Here is a 27,792-nt window from a genome sequence, read left to right on the forward strand (position 1 = left end):
CAGAAGGCAGATTAGAAGGAGGTGGGAGCTGACTGATTTGGATATGCCAGCAAGAAAAGGAGAGTGGGGAAGGAGGGAGCAAGGCAGATCAAAGAGGTAATTTCTTAATCACTGATGGCTTACAGGGAAGGATTTTTTGTAACATGTAAAGTTGTCCACACATGCACAGTGCAAGGCCAAAGCGTGTCACTGCATCTGATTTTTGTAACTATAGGTTACAATTCGAGAAGTGAGTCATAATTTTTGCAAGAAAGGACTGGGGCATATTTTTTTTAAACCTTAATAGGTACATTGCAGGCAACAGCAATACAGACTTCTTCATATACTAGCTGATGGAGTACATTGCACTTGCATTTGCTTGACCTTCTTCAGTTCTTGAGCCCTCCCATGCCTTTAGTTCTTGAGTTGCCCATGCTGATATCTTGTTCACTGCTTCATTTGAAACTGAAAACAAGTTATTCTCCTGCCCAGAAACTGTTTCATGAGTTGCCTGAAGATTCAAAAGCAAGATACGTACTAGAAGTTGCTGTTTCAGTTAGTAGAAGAGAGCTTGCAAGGAGCTGCAGTCTGCATGTTGCAGGTGGCTTCCATGAGGCACTTGAACCCAGAATTCTGGAGGTAGGTCAAGTGTTGTAACAGTGTCCAGTGTAACAGAGTTTGTATTGAATAATCCTATAATAAAAACATGCTAATAATCTTCTTCACTGCGTGGTCCCCACACTTACCCACGTTTCAGACAAATGGAACAGAACAGAACTGAATAGTTCCAGTTGGGAGAGACCTGCAATGATCATCTAGTCCAACTGCCAGACCAATGAGGCCACTCAGCTTCTACCACTACCTTCCTCCTATCCGAAAGATGTGCTGAGTAGCTAGGGTATCAGGATGGACTCTCAAGTACTTCTGAAAACTGTCTTTCATTTCATTACAAGATGATCAATGAACAAAGTAAGCCGATCCCTTATTGTCCCTTTCTTTCACAATTACTAATACCAGAAAGGCTTACATGGTAGACTTCTATTACTGCCTCTGTCTCACGTTCTCTCAGAGGGTTCATGACGAGGACCATGCAAAGCAATAATGGATTTAGACCTGGGCTGAAAGCAAACAACTGCTAGATAACCAGTAGTAATGGTGGCAGTTTCAAAAGGATTTGCTATTTGTTTTTTTAAGAACAATGCAATGAAAAGTTCTTGGCAGTTAGCTTCTCCCTTAGACTCTTTTTCTGTATGTTTATGTATATCTTTATACCCAAAGCTAATTTAAAAGCCTGTATCAAGTTTGTATCTGTTAATATTTGCTCATATTAAAGATCTGTGTGGGATGAATGACAATTCTGTTCAAGACACAGAGTCATGAATGAAAATAATGCTTTAAAGCTCTACCAGGGCTTCTGGGCAAAGATCTTACACATGTAGCTTCAGTGTCTCTAAGACACAAAAAAGTTAGTAGCAGCAAGTTCTTTCCAGTTCTGCACCTAGGCTGCTGAACTGCTGGTGCAAATTTATTTCCTTCTTATGCTTTTATGTTATACTGAAGTGCATCACTTGCCAAAAGTAATTCCATGAGTGGAAGTTCATTACATTAACATGCAACCTATAACTCCTTGCAAGATAAAAGCTTGAGGTGCTAGTGCATCTTTTTCTCCATTTGATTACAGCAAGAAATCCAATCAAGTTTTGTCCTGGAAAACATTTTGTTTTCTTGGTCTTTCCTTTGATTCCCAGCACTTTTCCAGCATTTTTTTTTTTTTTTAGTAAATTTTAGGTTGAATAGTCTTCAGAGACGGCACATCTTAAACCTAGGCAGGATCGCAGCCCCTAATGTCAACCGGCAAATCCAGTTCCATTCAATACTTCTGCCAAGATTTAGGGTGAACCTAACTGATTGGTCTACAGATGGTGTTCTAGTCAGTAACTACTAGCATGGTCGATAGAAGGAGAATTTATAGCTGATTGTCTCTGACATTTTGTCAGCGCAATCCTATAAAATGCACAGACCAGAGGTCAAAAATCACTAGCTGAAAAGGATGCTGGCATGACTGCAGGTTATGGATACCACAACAGAACATGTTTAGCAGATTGTCCTGAACCTAACAAGTAGTGGAGGTCTTGGATAGGGTCAGGAGGTTGTCTTAAATACATCCCAGAAATGGCTAGAGGTGATGGATGGATGGGGGGGTGGGGGTGCGGCGGGGGGGCCTTGCCCTGAAATGTAAGAGGGACCTCAGAATACTCTGTCCTCCTCAATACCGTGCGAGTACAAATCTTCAGCAGCAAACAAACCACCTTGTGAGGGCTAGAATAGCAGAGTTTCCACAGGAAGCATCTAGCCACAGCCTTAGCTGTCTCATACTTTATGGTAAGTGTCTCATATTTCTGTTTAGGAAGGGCTTAGAAAGGCCAGGATTTATAGCAGTAACCTAAGACCTAGGATTTTAGCTCTGAAGCTGTTTATGCAGTTTACCATAAAAACTGAGCCATATGGACGTTACCAGAGACAATAATCAAAAGGATCATCAATGTTAAGCATCAAGGGATGTAAAGTTTCAGGTAGTAAGGCAGCATAGGTAACTGTCATACCGTTTCTCCTCCAGCTTGGCTGTGACAAGGAAAATGTTAGTGATGGACTAGCCAAGTCTTTTTCTCACCAAGGAACCAATACAAACTATTTATGACCAAGAGCACCACTCTGCAAACAGCTTCTCATTGTGTTTGACACAGCAGGTCAAACTTTATTTCCTATCCACAGAAAGACAGACCATTAGTGCTGAGGGGAGTGTGCATTAAGAATTTGCTGAGGTGATCAAGTAGCTAGGCACTGCAGACTGGTGCAGCTGGGGAGTTCAGTGATTTATCGTTTTCTCTCAGAAGTTTCAACAGTCTGTTTTGCCTCTGTGAATTTGAAGCCAAATATTTTGGTGGGGAGAAGTAGCAATCCTGTTTGCCTCTCATAAGACTTATTTCTCCTTGGAATTCAGGAAACTCCACAGAAGAGCAAGCTGAGAAATCATCCTTACACCTGCCTTGTAGACTTTTTTTTCTTGCCATTGAGCCTATTATCAAATCTGGGCCTGATGGTCTCAGTCAACCCAGAGTCTTAACATCCATCTGTTAGTGCTACAGCTAGTCTGCCTGGCTCAGTTATTAGGATTAGGGCAAAATATCTTGTGACTTCAAGTTATGTTCTCAACTTAGTTGTCATGGGCCTTGGTGTAAACAGTAACTTGCCTTACCCTTTCCCTCTCCTCCCACTCTAATCATCGGTTAGCCACATACTGGGACATTTCTGATCTGCGGGGCTAAATGCAGCTGCATGTCCTACTCACTCAGTAGCTGCATTGCTGTTTGCTGGGTAAAGCACTGCATTAATCTTATGCTTTATTGTCTCCACCAGTTTTACTGGTAACAGTAAAGACAGGGTATGAACTAACTTGCTGCAAAGGCTGAGCAGAAACTAGTCCTTCCTTTCAATTAACAATGCTTCTGTAGTGAAAGGCCAAGAATTAAGGCCAACTTGAGACAATAGTCAAAATTCCAAATTTGTACCCTTTTGCTGTTTAACCTCAGCCAGCAACTAATCATTGCACAGCCACTCACTCATTCCCCCCAGCAGGATGGGGGGAGAGAATTAGAAGAGTAAAAGTGAGAAAACTCATGAGTTGAGATAAGAACAGTTTTTATCAAAGGCCGAAAAGGCCTTGGCTCTGGGTGAGCACTACTCAGCAGTAACAAAAACATCCCCCTATTATCCACACTGTTTTCAGCACAAATCCAAAATATAGCCCCATACTAGCTACTATGAAGAAAAATAACTCTATCCCAGCCAAAACCAGCACATACTTGCATGTCTTATATAAAAGACACAAGGACACTGATCTTCTTAATTGAGCAGAACAAATTTAAAGGCTGTACAATTATTTTCCTGGCTGACATTGTGGAAGACACAGACAAAAGTAACAAGTGACATTTCTCTGTGGATAAAGTCTCCACGGTAGGTAATCTACTTCAAGATCCATATAATGGCCTACAGCTACAATCAGGAAGGAGTTGAAACCAAAAAGGAGGTTAAGTGCTTGAGTACTGCAGTAAGTCTAACTTACTCTTGGCCTTTGGACTGAAATCTTGAAGCATGTCTTTGGTGCCCCAGCTATATATACAGATGCACATCTCAGATATATATATAGATAGAACAAGCTAAGTACTTAAGAATGGGACCCAAAATAGCTGGTGTGCTGTAGGAGAAGGGCACTGCTGCACCTGAAAAATAGAAGTTGTTTTTAAAGCCATCCCTTTCTAGAATTCCATCTCTTATTTTGTGGTGTAGGGTGATATCCCTGAGAAACTTTTTCCTTTAAAGTTGATCTTTCATATAAATGTTTAGAAGCTATTTTAATTGGTAACGCTGGGGCATCCCTTTACCTCCCTGTGCAAGCTACACCACTGAGCATCACAGGTTTCCGCAGTTGCTGGTCCACGCAGACAGCACACAAAATGGACCCTGAGTCACTGACTCTGGTGTGTGCTGCAAGTAGTCTTTGTGCAGTTCTAGATTATATAGCTGATTAATTAATAAAAGGAATCATCAGCCATCATAGCAAAGACCAGAACTCAGGGTTCCCCCATCTTTCAGATGTCATTTAAGCCAAAATGGATATTAAAAAAAATAATAAATAATGTCCTTGTAAGTGAAGACAGTCCTGTACCAGGCAGTCCCTCTGTACGCCATCACAGTCTTCTCCAAAGCTTTTATTGAGCTTCTCTCAATTGTCATTGCCATGCGACATGCACAAACTGGGGTGAAGTAGTGCAAACACAGTTATTTAAAACATTGTCTTCTTTATGGAAGCTATCGGATTAGGCTGTTTGACTTAATCCCATTTAATGTCTCTGAAGGCTGAGCTGAGTGGCAGGGCTGACAGATGCTCTGTGTTGCTGGGAGCAAGCGCTCCCACTCAGGCAGGGCACTTGGCACTTGTGTAGCCAAAGTCCCTTCCCTGCTTCAAGCCCTTGCTTTTATAGCAGTTAATATGACCTACAGTGAGCTTTGGTCTGCACAAACACATCATCTCATCTATCCCATACAGTCCATCATGTGTGCTAAAGATTATTCGCAGGAAGGGGAGCTCTGGGTCTTCATGACAAGCAAGGCTTGATTTAGTTAGCTCCTGCCTCAGAGATGACTGCCAAGGTTTTGCCCTCCATGCTTCCTGGTAGGTGAGGCAATAGTGGCACGTAACTCCTGTGACAGGGTGAGGTGATGACCCTGACAGGTATTGCTGGCCCAGCGGCACGTGAAGCTGCCCAGTAGACAAGGTCAATACAGCAATAAGCGAAGTATTTGTAATGATAGTGTTGTGCTGCTTCACGCTGCATTCCTCAGTGGGCACTCAGCAGGCCTCCTGACACCACAGCCGTGGGCAAGGCAGGTGACTAAGTCCAGCACAGTCCTGAGTGGCACCCCTAAGGCTAAGATGGCGGGGGGGTGGGCAAGATGGCGAGGTGGAGGGGGCGCCTCACCCCCCGCATCGAGATACTAAGGAAACCGGGGCAGAAAAGCTCGTGGGGACGTATTTAAAGCCTCGCTGGCAGCGCAGTGATCAGAGACGGGAAAATACACCCTGAAGAGTGCCACTGCCACCGCCGCTGCCGCAGCCCCTGGCGAGAACGCGCTCCCCCCACGCCCTGCGAGGCCGGCGCGTCGCCCCTTCCCCCGACGCGGCCCCGGGGCGGGGCTAACGCAGAGACCCCGCCCCCGCCGGGAAGGGGCGGGGTCAGTCCGCATCGACGCGTCTCTTCCGTAAACACCACCCAGCCCATCCCCCGGCCTCCCCCCCGCCTCGGCAGGGCCCATTCAGCGCGGGGGAGTCCGCGGAAGCGTCTTTTTTGTCCCCTTATATTTCTCCCCGCTTAGTGCTCGGGACCGGGCAGAACGAGGAGACACGGGATGTGTCTGCGGGAATAGGCGCAGGCTGATCCAAGTCCCTTGGGCTCGCTCGCCGTAAACAGGCAGGAAAAGGTTACCTGCCCCCCACCCCCGTCAGTAGCAGAGGTGGACGCGCCCAAGGAAGACACTAATAGTCAGGACTGGGTACATAAATCCGGGGGGCTGTTTAAAGCCCCGGTGAGCGCCGTGGAGGAGGGTGAGGTGTTGCTGCTGCAGCCGTCGGGCCGTGGTGAGTGACCTGAGTGAGCAGTGGCTGAGCTGCGCCGTCCGATGACGGTACTGCACGGCACACGGCTCGGTGTTCGGGCACGTACAGGCCATGAGCTGCGGGGTGAGTCCGGGTCCGAGCCGGCGCGGGGGCCGCTGCCCTCCCGTGCGGTGCGGGTGGCTGGGAGGTGGCGGGCTGGCGCTCCGCTCCGCTGCCCCGGTGGAGCTCCTGCCGCAGCAGGTGGGTTCCGCAGCCCCGGCTCTGAGTCTGTAGGGCACCCCTTGCCCCGTGTCTCCGGGGCTGTCTCCATCCCATAGTGACTGGTGTCCGCCGGGACGGTCTCTCACGACGGACGCAGCCGCGAGCTTCCCCCCCGCAGCCCCGCTCCAGCAGAGCAAGGGCATCGCGGTTCCTTCCCCGGGGCGTGCGAGGCCGGGACCCGTGGCGGCGGGCAGCCGGGCTCGCCTTCCCCCGGGCTGGCAGAGAGAGGGTTCCCCCTTCCCTTCTCCTCCCTTCCTCCCCCCGGGCCTGTCCTTGGAAACGCTGTTTGTTTTGGTCGGCGAGTGCCAAACTCCTGCCTCTGGCAACTGTTAAAAACATGGGGCCGGGGGAGGAGACGGACAGTGAAACAGATGGAGGAAGAGGAGGAGCCGCTGGCGGCGGTGCCGCTCCCCCGCGCCCCGCCGACGGGAGCTGGCAGGGGAACGGGGCGTCGGGGACGTCCCCGGCGACCCTTCAGGGGGTTGTGGCCCCTCGTCACACAGCCCGGGTGGGGGGAGCGTTGCCAGAATGTCCGAGGTGTAAGTAACTCCCGTGGCACCCACCCTGCGGGATGCGTGCTCACCTCGCTCTTACCTAGGTATTTTTAAGCCTTCACCAAGACAAGCCTATGTGTAAAGGGAAGAGCTGCGGAGCTAGAAAGCTAAAGGAGTGAAATGTCGGCTGTAAGCTGTGAAAGATGAGGCGTGAGGGGATTCCGTAACTCTTAACAAAGGTTCTTTTCTGCTCCTGTGCTGTGAGTGCTGACAAAGGTGGAGTCAGTGAAACGGAAACTCGAGCCCAAATGAGATTCAGTTGGTGCCAGCTTGAAGATAGTAAGGATGTAAACCCAGCAGAGTAAACAAAGTTAAGACATTTATAGTGGTAAAACTAGACAGAGCACTTTAAAAGTGTGCATGGATAGAGATACTTACTTGAACAATGCAGAGCTGTGGAGAAACTTTCCTTGAAGATGCTATCTGAAGAAAAAAACCCTTCTGAACTTTTCCCCTTAGGTGCTTCATAAAATAACTTCTAAAACAAGCCTTCAGGAATAAAAAGCATGCTTGTGCTCCTTCAAACTAATCTGATCTTGCAATCTTGATCAGTTCCAAGTGAATGATGGCTGGGTGATGTGGTTGACAGTAGAAGTGGAGGATGCCTTTAGGTATCTACAGTATTGTATTCATTGCATCTTTACTAAAAAGAAAAACCCCAAACTGTCTAATTAGCAGCAGAAACCATGATAATTTATTTCTTCCTTGGTAAATTAACTGGAATCTTGGGTTTTGTACATTTTACAAGATATTTTTAGCTTGGTCTTCCATTTAGTGTTTATTCTTAAAAACTGCATAATAGCGCTGATTGAAAGAAAGCTAACAGGGCAATGAAGCCCACTGTGAAGGTATCCATCCTAATGTAAAAGTAAACATCAGGCGTTTTAATGCAGGAAGAGTAAAGCAAGCTGTAACCACAGGGTGACCCTGATAGGTAGGCTATTAAGCTGTGTATTAAAACAACAGCCTAATATGTAATACTTAATGAAGATGATGGTATTGTGTATTCAAGGTGGTGAGTTACAAAGGTGTTGGAAGGCTAAAGGGCTTTCTGAAATATTTTTACTTGGGCATTGTATTAATCTAAACTTAAAATTACATGTGAACTTGGCCCTTCATTTGTGAGAAGCTCTATGCTGCCTACAAAAGTATAAGGAAAAGCAGCTATTACAGTGTATGATATTTAGTCATTTTTTATATATATATAACTCAGTTGCCTATTGTTGTAACTAATTAAAAGTGCCCTTTTTGGTTGTACTTCCTTTTGATATGCTCAATTAAGTTTTTTAGCTGTTGGGCAGCAAATTTGAAAACTGTAGATGACATATTCCAGATTCTGCTTATGTATTCATGTATGTTTACTTTTGTGCTTGCTGCCTTGTTTTAACTTTAAAAGTTAGAATTTAGCAGTAATGTTATGAATCTGCAGAATATGCCCATTCTTCCTTACCATTACATTTGAGGAATCCTGGTAGGAAATGTATTACTTTAAGGCAAAGATTGCAATGTTTTTTCAGTGTGTCATCTCCTGTTACATTGTTGAAACTTCTTACTTAAATTAAGCCTTCTGAAGCACTCTGACAGCTGTGCTATCTGTGTGTGTAAGAACAGGTATGGTCTCAGAACATCAAAATATGTCATGGGCCTCTTTGAAATGCAAGTATTTGTTGCCAAAAGATGCTTTGCTGGGAATAGTATGTAGAGACTTAATATATTTAGAATTTTAATTTCTACTTTAATGATTTGATTTTCTTTGGAATCAAGATTGGGATAGAAAATGGCAATGCTGACTTGCCTCTGTGCCTGATTTGGTACTTCTGTTAGGAGCACCTTGCAAATCTGAATATTTATTACAATTATCATAGTAACGGTTAAGAGGAAGTTCTTGAAATGATGTATAAATTTTGGGGGGTTTTAATGGTCATTCAACTTCAGTGTTCTTAACATCTAGATTGAAGCAGTAGACGCATCTTGAAGCGCTTATACTAGCAGAGTGACTTACAAGACTTTTTGGGCCAGTACACTGCTAACAACATTAATAAAATCTTTCGATGGACCACATGCAGCATTAACCTTTTGAAGGTTAGTAGTTGGGATTTTTTTAAATAAAAATAAAGGACATCTTTCTATGTGATTAAAGCCTGGAAGTAGTGTTCTGATGCTGATCCGGAAACAATAGTGGGAAGGTAATAAAGCTGTGCAGTCTCTGTGGGATTACTGTATTTGAGTGCTTCCACATCAAGAACCTGGAGTGTGTTTGACAATTAGGTTACTTGTCACAACTAGTTTCTAGTTAGTGGTAGCTTTAAGATCTGTCATGCAGATGTTAATTGAAGAAATAGTTTGACTCTTCTGTAACATTAACTAGTGACTTATTTCTAGTTGTAACTTAAATACAACTTCCACACCAAAAATCTCAGCCTTTTTTGTTTTCTAGGTTCTCTTGCAATTCTCAGTCTTGTTTAGTCAACACTGCTTTAAATGTATGCTTCTTTTCAATTGCTTCATAGAAATTACAAAAAATGCTTTTCTAGTAAGAGTTATGTTAAAGATCACAACTAATGCTGTAAGCCTTGAACTCATGACCTCTATAACCTGATCAAAAGTCTTACTGGTTTCTCCAGTAAGGTAATAAACTGTCAGCTGTGTTCTTGCTGATGTGCCTAATTCTTTTCACAAAAAACAGCATAAAACATAAAAAAGGTGTTCAAATGCATCCTCTTGCCTCTTAGGAGAGGAGGAAGAGTAAACATACACTTAAAAAAATGTTAATCACCTCAGTTAACAGGGGAGTACTCATCAGTCTAATACTTCATCAGGTTATAAAGGCCTGTTTAGGATGAGCTGGTAGCCAAAAAATGAAATGCTCTAAGCTGTAACTAGGTGCCAGCATAAAGAAATATTCATTCTTACTCCCTTTTGTGTCTCTTGACCCAACAATATGTTGATTCACCTAAGTACACACAAAGATCACCCTTTTGCTGCCAAAAGTGACTTTTTCAAAGTTCAACAGTTGCAAAATGCAGTTTTTCTTGCCTGCTGAAGTTGATGCAATTTAATCATAAATGAAGTTGCATTACTTACACTTGCTAACAAAAAGCATTGTTGGCTATGTCCCTTCATAAAGTCTACTACAGAATGCTTCATGGCCATAATTGAAGATGGACAGCTACTTTTGGTATCTGGGCCAAATTCCTTTGGTAGTAATTACGGCTGACTTCCAGTTTCTCATTTTAATATGGTTATGAACATATTTTTCACTTCCTGTCATACAACTATTAATCATCTCTATCACAGTATGCAGCTGTTCATATTCTCTGCAGTTGCAGATTATCTTCCTGGGAGGCAGTTTCTTTATGTGGACAGAAGCACTATGGAGCATGACACTTCTCAGTATTGCTGTGTATGCTGAATGTAATGTTAGTGGCTCAGAGTTACTGTTTGACTTAGAAACCCCATCTACCCTCATCTGTATGAAGAGTAATTTTGAGGTTTATGCCATTGTTGATCTGATTCTGAGCAAAGACCCACCTAAAGCAGCAGGCTAGAATTTCAGCTGTGCCCTGTCAGAAATGTAGTGTTCTGAATTATTTGCCTGTTCTCCCACAGCAACTTTTATGTTTGCTTCACAGTTGTTACACTCAGTGCAGTCAGTTTGTGGAAGGAAGCTAATTGCTAAACATCACTTGGTGAAGTTGAGAGGGGGTGGGGATGGATGGGTATGGTATCATCATAAGACGCCTTTACGGACATGGAGAGCTTCCAAAACTGACAAGCCACTTTACGGGTTACTGTGGGTAGTCTTTCTTTAAGTATAACCAATTTACAGACTCTCTCTAACATAACCATTAAGGTATGAAACAGAAGAAGGTACAAAACTTTCTTGCAGAACAGGTGTAGTTTGTTAATAACTGTGTGATTCTGCATGTCAGGCCAGATCCTTTCTGTAACACCCTTTTAAGAAGGCAGCTACTTGTTCTTAATTAATAATATAATGATCAGTATCTGACTTTGAGACACAAACAAGTAAGTGTTGGTTTTATGGGAAGTTACTTGTCTTTCCAGGTCTTGTTTACTGTAGCAGCTACAGTGAATCAGAATGCCGCTCAATGATGACCAGAACAGTGATTCAGATTCTTCACGCCTCTCTGAAAGCACAGCTTCTTCTAGCGACTCTGAATATTCAAGACAAAGCTTTAACAGTGATTCTTCAAGCAAACCCAGTTCCCCAGCGTGTAAGCCTATTTCAACCTTACCTGCATTGTGCATAGACAGATAAGGCTAACTTATCTCATTTCTCTTTGCTGTCATGGGTAGAACCTGGGATTCTGAATCTCTGTTTAAGAGTATTAAGAGAAAAGCATGGCTTTCTCTCTGCTGTGAAGCAGCGCATCTCCTTGTGTGTGGAACACCACCAGCAGCTGTATCCGTGGGGGTCTCCCTGTGCAGTCCTTCAGAAAGTGTAAGAAAAGTGTGCCACCATGGACATCCTAATCTTGAGCTAATCTTGATGTTGGTAGCACTTTCCCATTCAACCAGACACTGTTTTGTGCAAAAAGTGGATTTTTTTCTGTTTGCTCCATATGCTTAAAAGCTAAATCTGTAACTTAGATTTATAATATCACATTGTTACATTAAATTAATCTCAATTTCACATTTTTCTTTCGTAAATATTAGCATCAAACAGAAAACACACACACTTGCACAAGGACAGTATTTTGAATAATGATAAATAAAACGTTGGTTAAGATGTGCTTCATGTTCATGTCTGTAAGCATTCTCAGACCACCTGTACTTTTTAGCATCTAAGTGGAGTCTTACATTAAAGCAAACTTGTTAGTGGAACTGCTGTTGGCAGCTGGCTCTTTGTCTTTATTACCAGTCTTCAAAGGCTTAATTCAAAATACTAAATTGAATGACAGGGTTTAGAAACTTTGGGAATTTACTCTTGCTTTTCAATGTTGTTGTTAATTGTAAAAAGAGAATGTAACTTATGATATATCTGCTATGGAACATAAGTGGGGGGTTCTCAAGTCAGTAGCTTCAGAACCTTCTCTACAGGTAATAAAATGCCAATATAGGCATCATGTGTTCACAGTTATAATGGACATCTGGTATCTGTTACTGCCCATGCTTTTGGTCTGGTGGATGTTACAGAACAGTAAATAGGAAATCTGTTGAATGCAAGATCCTGTTTTAAAGGAAAAAAGGTATCATAGTTAAGATGTAGAAATATGAAATTGCTTTTCAAAATGTTATGGGGCTTGGGTGGTATTACCCGCACACACCCCTGATAAGCTGGGAGTTTCTTGAGTTAGTGTTTTTAGAAGATATAAAGACCTGGTAATCCTACATTGTTTCTACTAGAGTACTAGACTCTACTTAGCAAGCAGAGCAGTAAAACTTCTAAATATTTTCAATGGCACTTATCAACTATAGTTATTTGGCTTGAATTGATCTTATTTGTTCCAGCAGCAAGCCCTCCTAAGATTACTACATTTGATGAACTGATGGCAGCTGCAAGAAATTTGACAGACTTGACTCTAGCTCATGAAATTGCTGTAAATGCAAACTTTTGCATAAAACATGATGACTTACCACAGAACAGGTAAGAGCCTGAATTTTGCAAAAAGCAGCACTAGGGTTGGGAAGGGGGGAGAACAAATGGAGCAGCAAATGAAAAAAAAAAAAAAAAAAAAAGGCAAACAAAAAACCTCAAAACATGTTGGGAAGGCTACAGATTTTTATCCTGCACCTCCAGGTGTTGCTGTCAAAGCTATCTTGCTTGGAACAAGTGTTACAATCCAGCTGAGCTGATATACTGTCTTGGAGTATATTGCTCTGTCTTAAATGTCACGTGGAAGATAAAAGGCTACTGCAATATGAATGCTCATAGTGAAAATGAGCATCAGTCTGTTCTGTGTAGTTCCAAGCCCTGTGGAAAACATGAATGGTGGCCTTTTATATTGTTGTATGTAGTAGCCCATTGGTACCACAGTGATAAGAAGATAGAGGGTCATCATGAACGTAGCTGTAACATTAGCCCCAGAAGTGATGTAAAAATACCTGGACATCCAGAGGAAGTAAGAAGTAACCTCCCTAATGTATGTAGCTAAAATGCTTTTGCTTACAGACTTAAATTAAAAATTTAAATGCTTAAAAATTACCTTGGTCTTTACTTTGAGAAAACTTACATCAAAAACCGAGTTTTTTTAATGGCCCAAGTCCCTTAACTGGTAATGTCTTATATGACAAAGCACAAAGCTTTCTCAAAAACTCTTCTAACTTGGTATGTTAAGTACTATGGATACAAATTCAATAAGGAAAGGTAATACCTCTTTACCTACATCGGAACTGCCAGCACCACTTTATAAAATACAGGGCCTTTAGGAAAGGCTTGTCAGTCTAGGCCATGTTTTGGGAGCTGATAATCCACAGCCCAAGAAAGATATGGTTGCAGGGCACAACAACTGGTGAGGTGTTGTGTGATCAGGTAAATCTAAAATACTTTTACCAAGGATGAAAGCCAGTTGGGAGTCTTTTCTGTATCTAATTGATTTATTCCACAGCTTTGCAGGCACAGTAAAACAAATTGTACATGAGGCGTTTTGGGATCATTTGGAATCGGAACTGAATGAAGATCCTCCAGAATATGAACACGCTATCAAACTCTTTGAGGAAATTAAGGAGGTAATGTTCCTCCTCTTCTGCACCTCAGTATTGTTTTGTCATCTTAGGTCTGAGAGTCCCTTACTTCACTGAAGGGCCTGCGAACTCAGCCAAGCCAACACTTTCAAGTTCTTTCTTTTAAGTTGAAGCCATGATTATTCAGAACTGCGAACAGGTGTTTGTTTATAGTATATTTATATTAACTGTTAATATGGCCACACACACAGTGGCATATCTACTCAGGTTTCATTGTATGGCTGTTTGTTGCCAGTCAGCTCATTTCTCAAAGCTTCACAACTACTAGCCTCTTTCCAGCAACACACTGTGAGTTTAGGGCATAAACAGGAATACAAATGTGACTGCATCTGCCGGCATAGACTTTGTGCAATGATCATAAGGGAGCATACAAACCTTCAATCCTGGTACAATACTAAGTCTTTCAAAATTTTAAGTTAGTAAATGTGTGTTTTACAGGGCAGCTTCCCAGTTTTTGAAAGTCTCACTGTTGACACGCTTTCTGTTTTACTGGCTTTGAGCATTTTTGCAGAAGTCTGTGATCCTTTTAACAGTCCTTTTTTTTCCCCTGCTACCTTAGATAATGTTCAGTCTTAATGTGTCTTGTTATAGTCAGTCAGCTAAGTACACTTGACGTTAATATTAAAATCTTACTTCATGTTTACTAAGTTGTTTGGTTTTTAGTGATAAGCTCTTCATTTTCTTTTCTTTTTTTTTCTCCCCCTACTTTAGATTCTTCTTTCCTTCCTGACTCCTGGAACAAACAGGATTCAAAATCAAATTTGTGAAGTTCTAGATACAGATCTTATAAGACAGCAGGCAGAACACAATGCTGTTGATATTCATGGGCTAGCTAACTACATCATCAACACTATGGGAAAGTTATGTGCTCCAATAAGAGACAATGATATAAAACAGTTAAAAGCAACAGACAATATCGTAGAATTACTGAGGTTGGTATTTGGGTGTGGGTTTTGGGTTTTTTTTTAAGAGTAAAAACCTCTTCTCTGAAAGACTACTGGATAGTGGAAGAGGGTGTTGAAGTCTTAAATTGTGTCAGTTCACATAACACCTGTTCCCAAACCACTGGAAAACTTATTTTTATACAGAAATATTGAAGGGGAAGAGCTATGACATACTGACCAGAATACTATGTGTATCTCTAATTTATAATGAAATGGGTAGAATGCGTAAATCAAACACTACCAACTCTGAATATCAAAGCCACTGAACAACAAAAAATGCACTCTTGCAATAATGTGTGTTTCAGAAACTGGATTTTTTTTCAGTCTTGTCCATCCTTACAAAATCTAAGCAGCACATTTGTACTGTTTCTTCTTGAACTGTTTATTGTGTGCTTCCTCTAGGAGGCCAAACTGGGTTTAAAATCTCTTTACTAAAGATCTTTTTACTTGAACTTGAGTAAAACACTTGCATAAAAGGGCAGTTTACTGCTCCTTAGTACACTGAAATATTAAGTGGTAGTTGTTCTGATATTTCATTGCAACTTGGATCATATACAGGGACCAAAGCAGCTGGCTCAGAAGGATTGTTTCTCTTGGTGAAATTACAGTGACTATAAGGTTAAAATCTGTTCATTTAGGCTGAGATGTACCAATTGGTATAGTTCTTGAAAACCCTTCTCTTTCTGTTACAGGGTTGTAGCACTTAGCTATGTTTGTCAAGCTCTCTGTACTTAATACAATGCTCCTTCAAGTATCCTGAAAGATGGGTAACATATCTGTTACACTGAAATACCAATGAAGGAGTTTACTTCTCCCAGAATTGAAATTAAAGTGCTAATGTATGTGTACCTCGTATGTGTTGGTTAAAATCAATAGACTATTGTAATGGTCAAATCTTAAATTCTTCCTTTCAGACAAATATTCCGTGTTTTGGACCTGATGAAAGTGGATATGGCAAATTACACAATTCAAAACCTTAGGCCATACCTTCAGCGTAATTTGGTGGACTATGAACGAACAAAATTCCAGGAAATTCTTGAAGAAACACCAAGTAGGTATCATGCTATATTTTAAACTTTTTGTTTTTTTTAAAAAAAGGACTATTTAAAGACATGCTATAACACCTATCAATTGTAGTTAATTTAGAGGAAAACTTCAATTTCCTGTCTGGATCTAACTAATGCAAATATTCTTTGACAAGCAAGCTACCAATGGGCAGTTGCTTAACTTGCTATAAAGTATGTTTATCTGTAATCTGGGGTGCTTTCAGACACATTTGTATTTGCTAAATAGGTCAGTATCTGAAAGAAAAAACCTACAGTGGTTCTTTCTGTCTGGAGGCAGAAGCCCTACACGCTGAAAGATGACACTTTATATCTTTTTGTATGCCTTAAGTAAATATGTAAAACCAGTTCATGTGCCTGGAAGCTGGAAGGGACAGGATCATTATTTTAATAAACAAAAGGCAGGCTCTGAAGAAAACTTAGATGATGCAAAGTCAGCTTGATCCACTGTTACAGGTTTTGTGTAATATGGCTAAACATTGTTCAGGAAAATTATTTTCCAGGAAGAAAAAGTAAGCTTACTAACATCTGGGGCAGGGGCTTCTAAAATAGGAACCCTGAGCCATTGATATGGCCTGCAGTGTCTACATAGGTAGTCTGAGAAAGAACTCCTTAAAAGCATTTCATTTGCTGTTAATACAGTTTATCTCCCTTCACCTCTACTTTGCAGTCTCCCTGAAGAAGGGGAAAAAATGCTTTGGGATCTCGGACTTTGAGGCTTTTTTTTAACCCCAAAATCTTGGCTGAAGCTTAACAATTTGGGTTTGTACAAGCTAGCTGGAATATTAAGGTGACCAATGGAAAATATTGGTGGGAAAAAACGAGGGAGAGAATTTACGTGTGACTATCCAGCTGTCCACTATGTTTAAATCTTCAGAAGTTCAATATTCCTGTTTGTGTAAAACTTTTTTCCTCCAGGTAGTGTTTATTTTGATGAAAGCATGCAGTAAATCTGTTTTGATTTGCAATGCTTAGGTGCCCTGGACCTCACCACAGAATGGATAAAGGAATCTATGGAAGATGAATTGTCATCAGTTTCTGATGAATCTTCATCATCCCCTGGTGCTGACGGTAGTTCTAAACCAATTATTAGTCCTATACTGGTGCTAAACAATGGCTACTTGAAACTGTTACAATGGGATTATCGCAAAACAATTCCAGAGGTAAGAAGAGTATTTTAGTGTCTTCAGATTTCTAGCTGTATGAAACCATCAGTGTAGTATAATAATCCTGACAATATGTGAAGTATTCTCTTGCACTTAACTATCTGAGAATAAGTTTAGAGAATATGCTAGGTCCTGAAATAGGAGATGGGCATGCCAACAACTAGAAAACAAAGCGAAGGTTGTTTTCCCTCTTTCCAATCATAGTCTGCTCCATCCTAAGAGCAGACTTGGCCATGGTCAAAGGTGGGCCTGTCCTGACAGCACCTGGGCTTTCTGTACTTCTGAGAGAACTGACTATAGCATCCTGCTTTCCTAACAGCAGCAGGAATTGGTGGGATTACTCTTGCTTTAGAAATAGGATCAGTAAAAGCTTAAAGCCTTCTAAAATAGATATTCACTCTTTCTCAGTGCTCAGGTTTTTTTCTCCTCCAGCTCCTGATTACTGACCTCTGCAACCTTCCGTAAAGCCAATTTGAAATTGCCCATCAGTGAGGGCTAAAATTGGTATCTGCAGTGAATTCCCTAGCTGTACTTAGGGTGGCCTGGCAGAGAATTTGCTGAATACATGGGGATACTCATAGTGCTCTTAGTGGATGGAAGGGGAACCACCTTATTGCCTTCCTTCTAACAGTTTTGAGTAAGAGCTACATATAGGTATCCTCTGATGGATCTAGTTTGTTATACTATGAAATTACTGCCAAACAGTTGAATGTTAATGCCCCTGTGCTTCTCAGTGATTTAGTTAGGATGAACTCTTTCTAACCTAAAATACGTCACTCCAGCCTATATCTTGCTGTGGGAATTACATTTTTGGTACAATCAAATGGCTTTTTGCCTGTAGCAGGCTATGTATCACTCGCAGAACCTGCTCTGGTGGTTGAACTGGTGGTTGTCATGCACAGTTGTTCATCAGTTACAGATTATGCCATTTTTCAAAGGACAGCTAAATCCAGAAGACTTATTCTGTTTGTAACCTTGATCACCACAATGTCCTCTGGATCCCCTGAGCATTCTACGTCATGGGTTGAACTGCTCGGTGTAGATTTCTGTCAGCAGTGATGAGGAATAAGATGCAATTCTCAGTTTCTTCTGCACTGGAGGCATTACCTTTCTTCCTGGCACAGGCTTACTTCTGGTACTCGTACATAATGCCACTTTGTGCAATACTACATATTCAGGGAACCTCAGCTGCTGTCTCCTCCAACTTGCATATTTGTCATTAAAAACATTAATGTTTCGTGGCTAGATCCTATATCTGTCCTTTTCACTGCCTTTCTCCCTCCGTATTCCTAAATTAGTATTATTGTTTCAATTCTAGACTCTAATAACAGATGAAGTTCGTCTTCAGGAGTTGAGAGAAAAGCTCAATCAATTAAAAATTGTAGCTTGCGTTTGTCTCATAACAAACAACATGGTGGGTGCAGCAATTGTAGATGTGCCTGATTTTGCTGACCAACTGAAAAGGATCTCTGTTCCTCTTCTTGAAGGCATGAACAAGAAGTAAGGCCTTGTTTTTATCACTCTTTGTATTTTTTACCAATAGGAAATAGCAGGTGGATCTGAAAACCTTTGGAAACAATTAAAATGTCATAGCCAATGCTTGTTAATGATAGGAAGATACAAAACTTTAACAATTTATATCTATATTCCCTTTACAATAGAAGTCCACTGTATGTTAGGCATGTGGTGTCAAAAGTTATATTTTAATGAAATCTTAATCTTGATGTTAGTCTACAGAATTTGCAGCCTAGTACTAAAGTTCATTCATATGCTCCTAATACTGGAGAGACTGTGGCAATACATTCACTAAATTGTCTTGTCAATTGCTTCAAACTTGTAGTTTAGCTACAGCTTAAGCTGTTTGGCTGCCTATTTCTGCTGCCACATGGACTACAAGAAAGTCTGATGTGATCTGAAAGGCTGTCTCAAAATAATTTTCCATTCTGCTTTTCCTCGTGAAATGCTATGCATGTGGCCCAGAAAAGCACCTAAACATAAGGGCAAAATTAAATGGTGTCACTGCTGCACACTTGAAATGATTTTTTCCCTGTTTGAATAACAATTAAGTCCTTTTTTTAATGTAGTATTATTATCCAATGGAGATTTGCCCTGTATCTGTAGATGTACATAAAGCTGCAAAATCAAAAGATAACTTTTCTAAATTCTCATATTGCAGAGAGCAGGTTGGAAATAAAAGGGAAAGGAGACAAGGCAGGTCACCTTACAACCTATGCTACAGAAACTGCAAAAGTTAACGCTTTGCTCTTTCTTTCTTCCAGAACTTTTGATTTGAAGGAGGCTCTGAATGCTATTGGTGTCCAGATTTGCAGCAAAGTGAACAGGTCTCTAGCTGAAAGAGGTCTTCCTACTCTTAATGAAGAAATGCAGAGTAATTTAATGGGTCAGATTGCTCATATCGTTGAGGAGAATAATCCTGTCAGTTCCTTGATTGGTGAGTAAGATAATAAATAACTGTCCTGTCATATGTGTCTGTAAATAAACTTATTTCCAGCAAGCTTAATCAGCTGAAACCACTTCCTCGCTGCAGTAAAATAGTGGGTCAACTAAGAGTAAGGGAATGTTGTTTACCTGTAGATGGTGTTCTCGGTATGTTGCAGAGCATGGTTAGTCACTGCTAGAAATAATATAAAGTGTCTGTGCAAACAGGCCTAGACATGTTAGTCTTTTGGAGAAAAATTTAGAAGAATGCGTAATATTCAGTCTCCCTTCTGTCAGTTCTGGGTTTAAACCTAGTGGGTTTCTCCTTGGAGTCTACTTCGTATTAGGTAATTGTTGCAGCAGATTTATGCTGTGTCCACCCTGTGGGAGACAACTTTAAGAAGCTTTCAGTATTGTTTCCCACTACAACATGGGCTTGGGAAAGAGTTGGATTTTTTTGCTGTGCTGGCGTACTGGGTGCTTACAAAGTGAGTGTGGCATCATCTTGGTTTACATTTGTTCTGTGCATACTTCATATTCATTTTCAGACAAACGAATCCAGTTCTTCATGAGAAGCTTGCTTGCGCTTCCAAGTTTTCAGAAGAATATGCCTACTATGCCAGGAGGCCTTTCTGTGATTCAGACAGAGATGGAGTATGTTGGATCTCAGTATGCAAGCATTGTAAACTTCAATAAACAAGTGTATGGACCATTCTATGCAAACATACTAAGAAAACTACTTTTTCCTGAGGCACCAATGGGGAAAGCAGAAACAGAAACACCTACCAATTAAAAAAAAAAGAGACCTATTTCTGTAACCCTTTTTTACCTTCCAAGACAGTGATCTGACTTCCCCACTAACAACAGCCCACTCAATTGACTATTAGTGAGAGAGGTATTGTAAAATGTATGCAGATAGCTTTTGAAATTCACTGGATGAATTAATTTCATGGACATACATATTTTAATAGACTACATTTGTTTAACAGATTGTGTCACTTGTAAATAGCCAGTGAGTTCTTAGTTTTCATGGCAAGCATCTATAGTGGGAAAGTGCTGGCAAAGTGTGTACTGTTTTGCCACCATTAAAACATGTTATTTTTCAACTTAAATATATTTACATATAACAATGCAATTATGATATGACAAAACAATTGTAGATAAAATGTACTGTGCTTACATTGTATTTTTGTAGAGCAACGTCTTATAAAACAATTATGTTTCTGAAAAGACTTTAAAGCAAAAAAACATAGCATAACTGCTTTTGTAACCAAAACCAGGTTTATACTAGGCCAAGTTGTGGTACTCCTGCAATTACTGGAACCAGAACTTAGCCTCTGTTACATTAAGGAATGCCAGTATTAAAAGCTGGTTGGAGTGAAGCATTCACCACTTAAAGTAGGAATCATTCAGAACTTCTCAGCTCTAATTGAGATTAATGATAAACACCTAAGAAACATGATGTCGGCAGGGGAGTGGAGTACATTTATGTATATAATGTTTATAAGCATTTTGTTTATCCAGTGGAGGTGATACTGATCTTAATTCTAATCTCTAATATGTGTATGTACTGATCTTTGATCGTGATGGGTATTAAGTATTTTTAAGTTTGGTCTTTCTGACCTTTATTCCTAAAAGCACTTGAGAGTGACCTTAAAGAGTACCACAGAGCAATTTCCCTTTTTATATTCTGTTAGATGAGTATGTTTCAAAACATACTCTTGGGTCTGAAAACGAAAACCCAAACGATTAGTCATTCTTGAAAATGTCTTAGATTCATTTTCACTGAGTCTGTGAAAAATACTGCAGTATTCCTTTGGAATAGGCCCCAATACTTAGTTCCCATTTAAAGCATCAAGAGTCTTGCATACAGAAAATGAACAGGCTTGAAACTGAGAAATGTGGAAGTAAACTTCTGTAAGTTTACACAGGCTTTATTTTGCCTATTTCAGATTACTGGGAATAAATACTGCTGGAATACCTATTATAGACGTGTTCTTGTCTATGAAATTGAATCATAATTTACTTGAATGTGACCTTTTTTAATATATTTACCATATAGTCCTTTTAAAATGTCATATATATATAAAAGCTACATGTGGTACAAGTTATATAGCTTGGCTTTAATATTTTATACTACAATTTTTTATGAAGAGACAAAATATTGCCCATAAAGGCTTAATGTGTCACACAAATTGTGTATGTACCTTACTATGTCTATCATAAAGATCTAAAAAACTGGGCATTATTAGCACTGTGGTTTTGTAGTCCATTCTTACAGAGTTGTGAACTCTTAAGTAAGGGAAATGACTTCCAGTCAGCTGTTCCTCAGTGTCCAAGGACTTTGGTCACATGTACATGATAAGAAAAAATTCCTTCAAAATGCCTTTTTAGAAAAGAAATATCTCTAGTGCACTTCTGCTCTATCCCTTGTAAAAACTTTGCACAAAATAAAGATGTATATAAATTTTAAAGGGACCTGTTTCCTGAAGCCTGAAAAACCTGAGAGAAAGGAACTCTTAGAATATAGTAACTGTGCCATTAGGTAAAACAGGCTTGCTCAGATGAATATGACATTTTGATATACAGTTTGAAATCATAAAGACAAGAAATGCATTTCAAAAGCAATTATGGGGAATTAAATCTTAGTGATTTGCTACATCTTTAGAAATACCTGAATTATTTTGAGCTTCAGCCAAAAGGGTTTTGTGAACATTTGAAGGTGATTTATAATGTGATTATGAACTTTTTATCATAATACTTTATATGCATTCTATTGTAAAAATAAATATGAAACTGTAGATCTTTAATATACTGGGGAAACTGTCATACTAGTTTTTACCAGTAAATACTCAAAAAATGATAATTCATTGGGGTTTTTTGGTGATTAAAGTGACTTGCAAAGGGCATTTTATAGCATGGCCTATGTTTCAAGTGATTGTTTAATGTATCTTAATTTTTATTTAACGTTTCAAACATGGACATTGCATCTGTTTAATGTTACGTGTTGCATGCTGTTTATGCTACTGTGGCTGAAATGCACTTGCCTCTACTCTGAAGTTGTCCTTGTGAAATAAGATGCCATTCTGTAGCAGCTTTCTTTGTTGAAATACAAATATTTGAGGTTTTGTATGCATTAAATTTTGTTTGTGATACCACTGGTAGTGAAAAGTCATTTATGTAAACTTTTAGACGGAATGGATTGTTCACTTCTGAAGATAAATGACCACCCTAATAATATGGTGTGACTTTCTCTAACTTCTAGGTTGCAGCTGGAGTGTAGAGTAGGGGCTTCAGCTGCACAAATTGCATTCAAAACAGTCACTTGCTGAAATCTGATTCCTTGGAAGATGGTTGTATTGGGTTTGCAGGGCAAGGATTTGGTAGTGGCAGGGCTTCAGGGGTGGCTTCTGTGTGAAGCTGCCAGAAGCTTTCCCCATGTCTGATGGAGCCAGTGCCAGCCAGCTCAGAGATGGGCCTGTCACTGGCCAAGGCTGAGCCAATCTGCAATGGTGGTAGCGCCTCTGGGATAGTGTGTTTAAGAAGGGGGCGGGGGGGGAAACCCCACTGTGCCATAGAAACTGCAGCCAGAGAGAGGAGTGAGAATGTGAGAGCAACAATTCTGCAGACACCAGGGTCAGTGCAGAAGGGCAGGAGGTTCCCCTGCAGCCTGTGGTGAAGCCCACGGTGAGGCAGGCTGTGCCCCTGCAGCCCATGGAGGTCCACGGTGGAGCAGATACCCACCTGCAGCCCATGGAGGGCCCCATGCCAGAGCAGGTGGATGCCCGAAGGAGGTCATGACCCCATGGGAAGCCCATGCTCGAGCAGGAGGACCTGTGTCCCTGCAGCAAGAGGATCTCAGACTGGAGCAGGTTTGCTGGTAGGACTTGTGACCCCATGGGGTACCATGCTGGACCAGTTCCTGAAGAACTGCAGCTCATATTGGAGCAATTTGTGGAGGACTGTGTCCAGTGGGAAGGACCCTATGCTAGAGCAGGGGAACAGTGTGAGTCCTCTAACTGAGGGGGAAGAAGCAGCAAAGTGGGATGAACTGACTGCAACCACCACTCCACAGTCCTCCTGTGCCACTGATGGGGAGGAGGGAGAGAAAACTGGGAGTGAAGCTAAGCCTGGGGAAAAGGGAGGGGTGGGGGGAAGGTGGTTTTAAATGTTGGGTTTATTTCTCGTTATCCTACTCTGATTTGATTGGCAATAAATTAAATTTATTTCCCCCCGTGTTGAGTCTGTTTTGCCTGTAGTAGTAATGGCTGAGTGATCTCTCCCTGCACTTACTTTGACCCACAAGCTTTTAATTTTATTTTCTCTCCCCTGTCCAGCTGAGGAGGGGAGTGGTAGAGCAGTTTTGGTGGGACCTGGAGTCCAGCCAGGGTCAACCCACCACAGGGGTAATTTATTTAAAATTAATTTTAATATTGCTTTAAATTAAATTTAATAGATCCGAATCTCAGGACTGGAAGATGTTGCAGGGGGAGGGCTATGCCTGATCTCCAGAGTGGTGAGCAGCAATAGAGAAAGAAGAGCAAGTAAATTGTTTGCTGTCTTTTTGGCTGCAAAAACAAGAAGCATCAGAGAAAAGTACTCAGTTTAAAACTACTGAACTGTTTTATTCCCAACAATGTGTAGATTCAGAAAGCTGTGGAACATCTTGCCCAGAATCTGGCACTATTAAAAATTTTTTTGTTGCAGGAGAATTGGACAACATGTAGCCAATGGCTGTTCTTTTTCCCCTTCTATGATTTTTAATTAAAGGTGACTGATGGCTCCATATTGCTCTCTTTTTAGTAGCATTATGCAGATTAAAACTGCACAATTCAGTTGGTCTTAAAGTGTTAGCTGTATTGCATGTGCCTGGGTCAAATGTGCTGAGAATATGCTGAAAACATGATGTGGCTTGGCCTTCTAGTATTTCTAAAATGACTGCCACTTGGGTCATGCCAGGATTTTGATCTTTTGTAATCCCTGATTTTTTTTTTATCCCTCTGTGAACAATTTACCCCCAGACAAAGTTACACTAAAGAATACCTAAAAAGCATAGTGCTGAATTTCCAAATCTGTAAAATCAGAAAAATTTGCTTCTAATAAAACTTTTTCCTTTTTTTTTTGACAGTTATGCAGTAGGAACAAACATTTTGGAGTAAACTTATGGCTGAAAGCTTGTGCTAGCTGGTAGAGCTTAGGTTTCCTGTAAGCGATAAAAAAAATGACAAAGAACTGACTCCAATAGGTGCTTGGTTTGGAAAGGGAAAAAACTCTTAATCCTCTAACTACCACTGTTAATTTATTAAACTTTTCTATTGTGGAAGTAATGATGATTTCTGATTACATACTAACCACAGCTAACAGACCAGGCTGCAGGGTAACGGGGTCATCGGACTGAAATAGTTGCTTGGCGAGCATGTAGTTAGTTAGATGGAAGTCCATGTGGGATGCAATAGGAATTAAATGTATTAAACAAATGCTCCATGCTGACTGCCTGCTTTATGCAGTAAACTGTATGGAAATGGCCTGAAATGTTGCTACTCTTATGTTTAACGTTGGCTTTTGTGTCCAGGATGTGTGGACCCCAGACCAAACTATTCATGAAGAATCTGAGTGAGCGCAGATGTGTGTGTCCAAGTGCCATTTTTACACTCTGCTTCTAAAATGTACTTAGAAATTATTACATATGAACTGGCAAAAACTTACCATCACAGGAATTTGCAAAGATCAGTAATGTTTCTTTTTTATCTTGAACTGGAGGTGGTGAGTAGTCCCCTCTGTCACTGGGATTCTGGTGTCTGTAGCAGCAGCAGCAGAGGTGGCAACTGGCCAGAGGCGGGAAGGCCGCAAACGGTGGAAGGTATCAAAGTCCCCTACGAGGGGCGAGGGTATTGGGAGGCGGCGGGCTTAGCAAAGCCCTCGGCCCCCTTCGTGCACGCGTGTGTGCGTGTCTGTCTGTCTATCTGTGTGTCGGTCCGTGTCTCTGTGTGCGTGTGTCTGTTCTCTCCTTCCGGCCCTCCGTGGGCCCAGAACCTTCGGGCGCGGCGCGGCGCGCCGGGAGGACGCGTTTGGCTGCTGCACCTCCGGTCCCTCGCCGCCAGCCTCCGCTGTGCCGTCCCTGTCGGGCTAGGATGGAGGCGCTGGCCACGGAGCTGGGGGCCCTGACCCCGGAGCAAGCGGCGGCTCCTGTGAATACGGTGGAGGTTAGCGGCGGGCACCGGCCGTCGGGGAAGGGGCGGCAGGCGTCGGGCCGGGCCGGAGGAGGCTGGGCTGGGGGTGAGGTGAGGGGATGGCGCCCACCTCCCCGCGCGCATGCGCAGAGCCCCCAGCTGTCTGCACAGGTGGCCGGGGGGCTGCAGCGCCCGCGCGGCGGCTGTGGCGCGGGGCGGCTGGCTCGCGCTGCCCGTGCCGCACGAGGCCGGGCCCGCTGGGGTGCCGTCTCGGTGCCGTCTCGGTGCCCGGAGTTTGCCCGGGCTGAGACCTGCGGGCGGGAGCCGAGAGGCCTCGGCCCTCCCCGGCGGTTCCGGGGCAGTTGCCTTGTGTGGGGAGGGGGAGGAGGCGGGGGCGGTGTCAGGTCCCCGTGGCTGGACCGGGCTTCTTGTGAGGAAAGAGCTCGTCAGGAGCGGAGCCCGGGAGCCCCGGTGTGCTGCCTGAGGTGCTGTGCGTGCTCCTGCACCGTGAGGGACAGCGCTACACCACAGCTGCAGCACTGCCACGTACGGCTAAATGTGAATGCCAAACCAGAACTGTGAGGTGCCGATGTGCTGTGAACATTATAGTATGCGCTTTTTCTGGAGCGACCTGGTGCAGCCTTGTTTTGTGCTGTCTGGGCCTCGCCTTTGCCCTCGACCCGTTTCATCCCAAATCTGTGGGCGGTTCCCGATGCCACTGGGGAGGAGGAAGTGGGGCTGATGTAAGGTGATGTGCCCTGTCATCATCAAAGAATGAATGGGGAAACGTTTGTAGGAACCTTGGTGTGCTTACATTTGTCAATACTTTGTTTAGATAGTTTTGCTGAATCTGTCACCGTTTGAGCGCTGGTAGGTTTTACGGAGACACATGTCTGCAAGTGCTACATCCCAGGATGTATTTTGTAAAGTAAAAGTAGTAGCAAGTCTTTCCTTTCTAGGAATATAATTTACAGTGTTAACAGAACAAAAAAAATGTTAGTTCTTCTTAAATGAGGACATGGTAGTAAGGAATTTTCTAAGAAATACATATTCTCACATAAATTGCTTTTAGAAAAGACAATACCGTGTTGTGTACTAAGTATTGCATAGCACATACGGCTTACTACGATGATCCAGTTCATCTCCCTATTTTGTTTTTACTCATCTAGGTTGGCTTTGGACAGTTGTTGGTTTTTTTTTTTTTTCCTAGATAGAGCTCAGTTTAAATAACGTTACTGTTTAAAAATAATAATTAAGAAAAACGAAACAAAAAAAGCTCTAGCATCGTAGATGTTTGGTCACTCTTTGGAAGGATATTTCACACTGTTTTTTGTTTTCAGGAAAAATGGCGACTTCTTCCAGCGTTTCTAAAGGTTAGTGTTATGCACTCATTTTGTGGCATGAATATTTTGTCTTCTTTCTAAATTTATGTGCCCCTCTTCTAGCTTTGGCTGTTTCCCAGAATACCTGTCCTTACCTTCTGTGTGGATTTTGCAATTATTTTTTTTTCATTCCGTGCAATTATGGATAAACTTATTACATAGATTGATTTTTTAATTTATTTTCAGATTAATTTGTGGAGGCATCTTTTTTAGAAGTTTGCATTTTTGTGTGGGTGTTCGCAATGAACAATGTATATATGTAATGTTTCCAGATTTTTTTACTCTTATACTGGCACACATAGACCATATTCATGGTCTTTATATAAAACTGTGGTATTAGGTTTGTTGTGTTTGTCACAGGATGTGTATAACTACAAATCTGGATTCTGCAGAGGCTTGAACATATGTATGTCTTCCCTCATGAAGTCAGAGCTTGATTGAACTCAAAGATTACTAGTGTCTTAATGTCAGTGCTACTCGTATAGTATGGAATTAGTTGAATAGCACATTTCTGTATAAAATGCCATTGGATGTAATAACAGGACTAAAACAGCTGGAAGTGAGGAAGGAGAAAGGCAGTAATGAAAATTGTATCATAAAGATGGTTGGTAAAGTCTGTGATGTGCTTAGGTACCTTCAGGGAATTGCAGTCACCTCTGCGCCCGTCATCTGTCTGGAAACGTTGCCCACTTCAGCAAGGTGGTCTCACTTCGTCATTCCTTTCCTTCCCAGTTTCAATACCTGCACTTCTCTTTTTGTTGCACCCTTGAGTGTTTGTGGTAGGAAAACAAAGTTCAAGCGTCAGTTATGGGTTGTGTATGTTTTCACTTGGTTCAGGCCTGTGAGGATGCTTCAGGGCCCTAATGAATCTGGTTTCTGTGTCTCTCCCAGCAACCATGTGAACTTCCATCATGAGCTTGAGCTAGTGATATTGTCTGAATTCCTGAGACTCT

At 41.8% G+C, this 27,792-nt stretch overlaps 2 protein-coding genes across 8 annotated transcripts in view; both read left to right on the forward strand.

Moving 5' to 3' along the window:
• Positions 1 to 5,813: 5,813 nt before the first annotated feature.
• TCP11L2 (t-complex 11 like 2) lies at positions 5,814 to 22,442 on the forward strand. 6 transcript variants are annotated; one of them, XM_080394041.1, is made up of 11 exons: positions 5,814 to 6,277; positions 8,921 to 9,051; positions 11,035 to 11,204; positions 12,442 to 12,577; positions 13,539 to 13,659; positions 14,386 to 14,606; positions 15,533 to 15,669; positions 16,658 to 16,845; positions 18,167 to 18,348; positions 19,128 to 19,300; positions 19,836 to 22,442. In XM_080394041.1, exons 3-11 carry the CDS (start codon positions 11,069 to 11,071, stop codon positions 20,078 to 20,080), a joined length of 1,539 nt encoding a protein of 512 aa, XP_080250167.1. In that variant the 5' UTR covers positions 5,814 to 6,277; positions 8,921 to 9,051; positions 11,035 to 11,068; the 3' UTR covers positions 20,081 to 22,442. The 6 variants fall into 6 exon arrangements, with proteins under 6 accessions (XP_080250167.1, XP_080250168.1, XP_080250169.1 ...); XM_080394042.1 differs by having other exon boundaries at positions 5,814 to 6,175; XM_080394045.1 differs by having other exon boundaries at positions 5,815 to 6,277; positions 12,445 to 12,577.
• A 121-nt stretch (positions 22,443 to 22,563) lies between these two features.
• POLR3B (RNA polymerase III subunit B) overlaps positions 22,564 to 27,792 on the forward strand; it is an 84,828-nt gene continuing 79,599 nt past the window's right edge. The window contains exons 1-2 of one of the 2 annotated variants that reach the window (XM_080394037.1): positions 22,564 to 25,490; positions 26,798 to 26,830. In XM_080394037.1, the coding sequence (XP_080250163.1) occupies positions 25,419 to 25,490; positions 26,798 to 26,830 (105 nt within the window). In that variant the 5' untranslated portion in view covers positions 22,564 to 25,418. The remainder of the gene's footprint in view (positions 25,491 to 26,797; positions 26,831 to 27,792) is intronic. The other variant, XM_080394036.1, reaches the window with a different exon arrangement.

The sequence above is a fragment of the Falco punctatus genome (assembly GCF_963210335.1).
Source record: "Falco punctatus genome assembly, chromosome: 6".
Taxonomy (NCBI): Eukaryota; Metazoa; Chordata; class Aves; order Falconiformes; family Falconidae; genus Falco; species Falco punctatus.

Coding starts and splice junctions, on each gene's coding strand:
- TCP11L2 (XM_080394041.1), top strand. CDS start 11,069: ATGCCGCTCAATGATGACCAGAACAGTGATTCAGATTCTTCACGCCTC. Junction 11,205..12,441: donor CAAACCCAGTTCCCCAGCGT/GTAAGCCTATTT, acceptor TATTTGTTCCAG/CAGCAAGCCCTCCTAAGATT. Junction 16,846..18,166: donor ATCGCAAAACAATTCCAGAG/GTAAGAAGAGTA, acceptor TTTCAATTCTAG/ACTCTAATAACAGATGAAGT.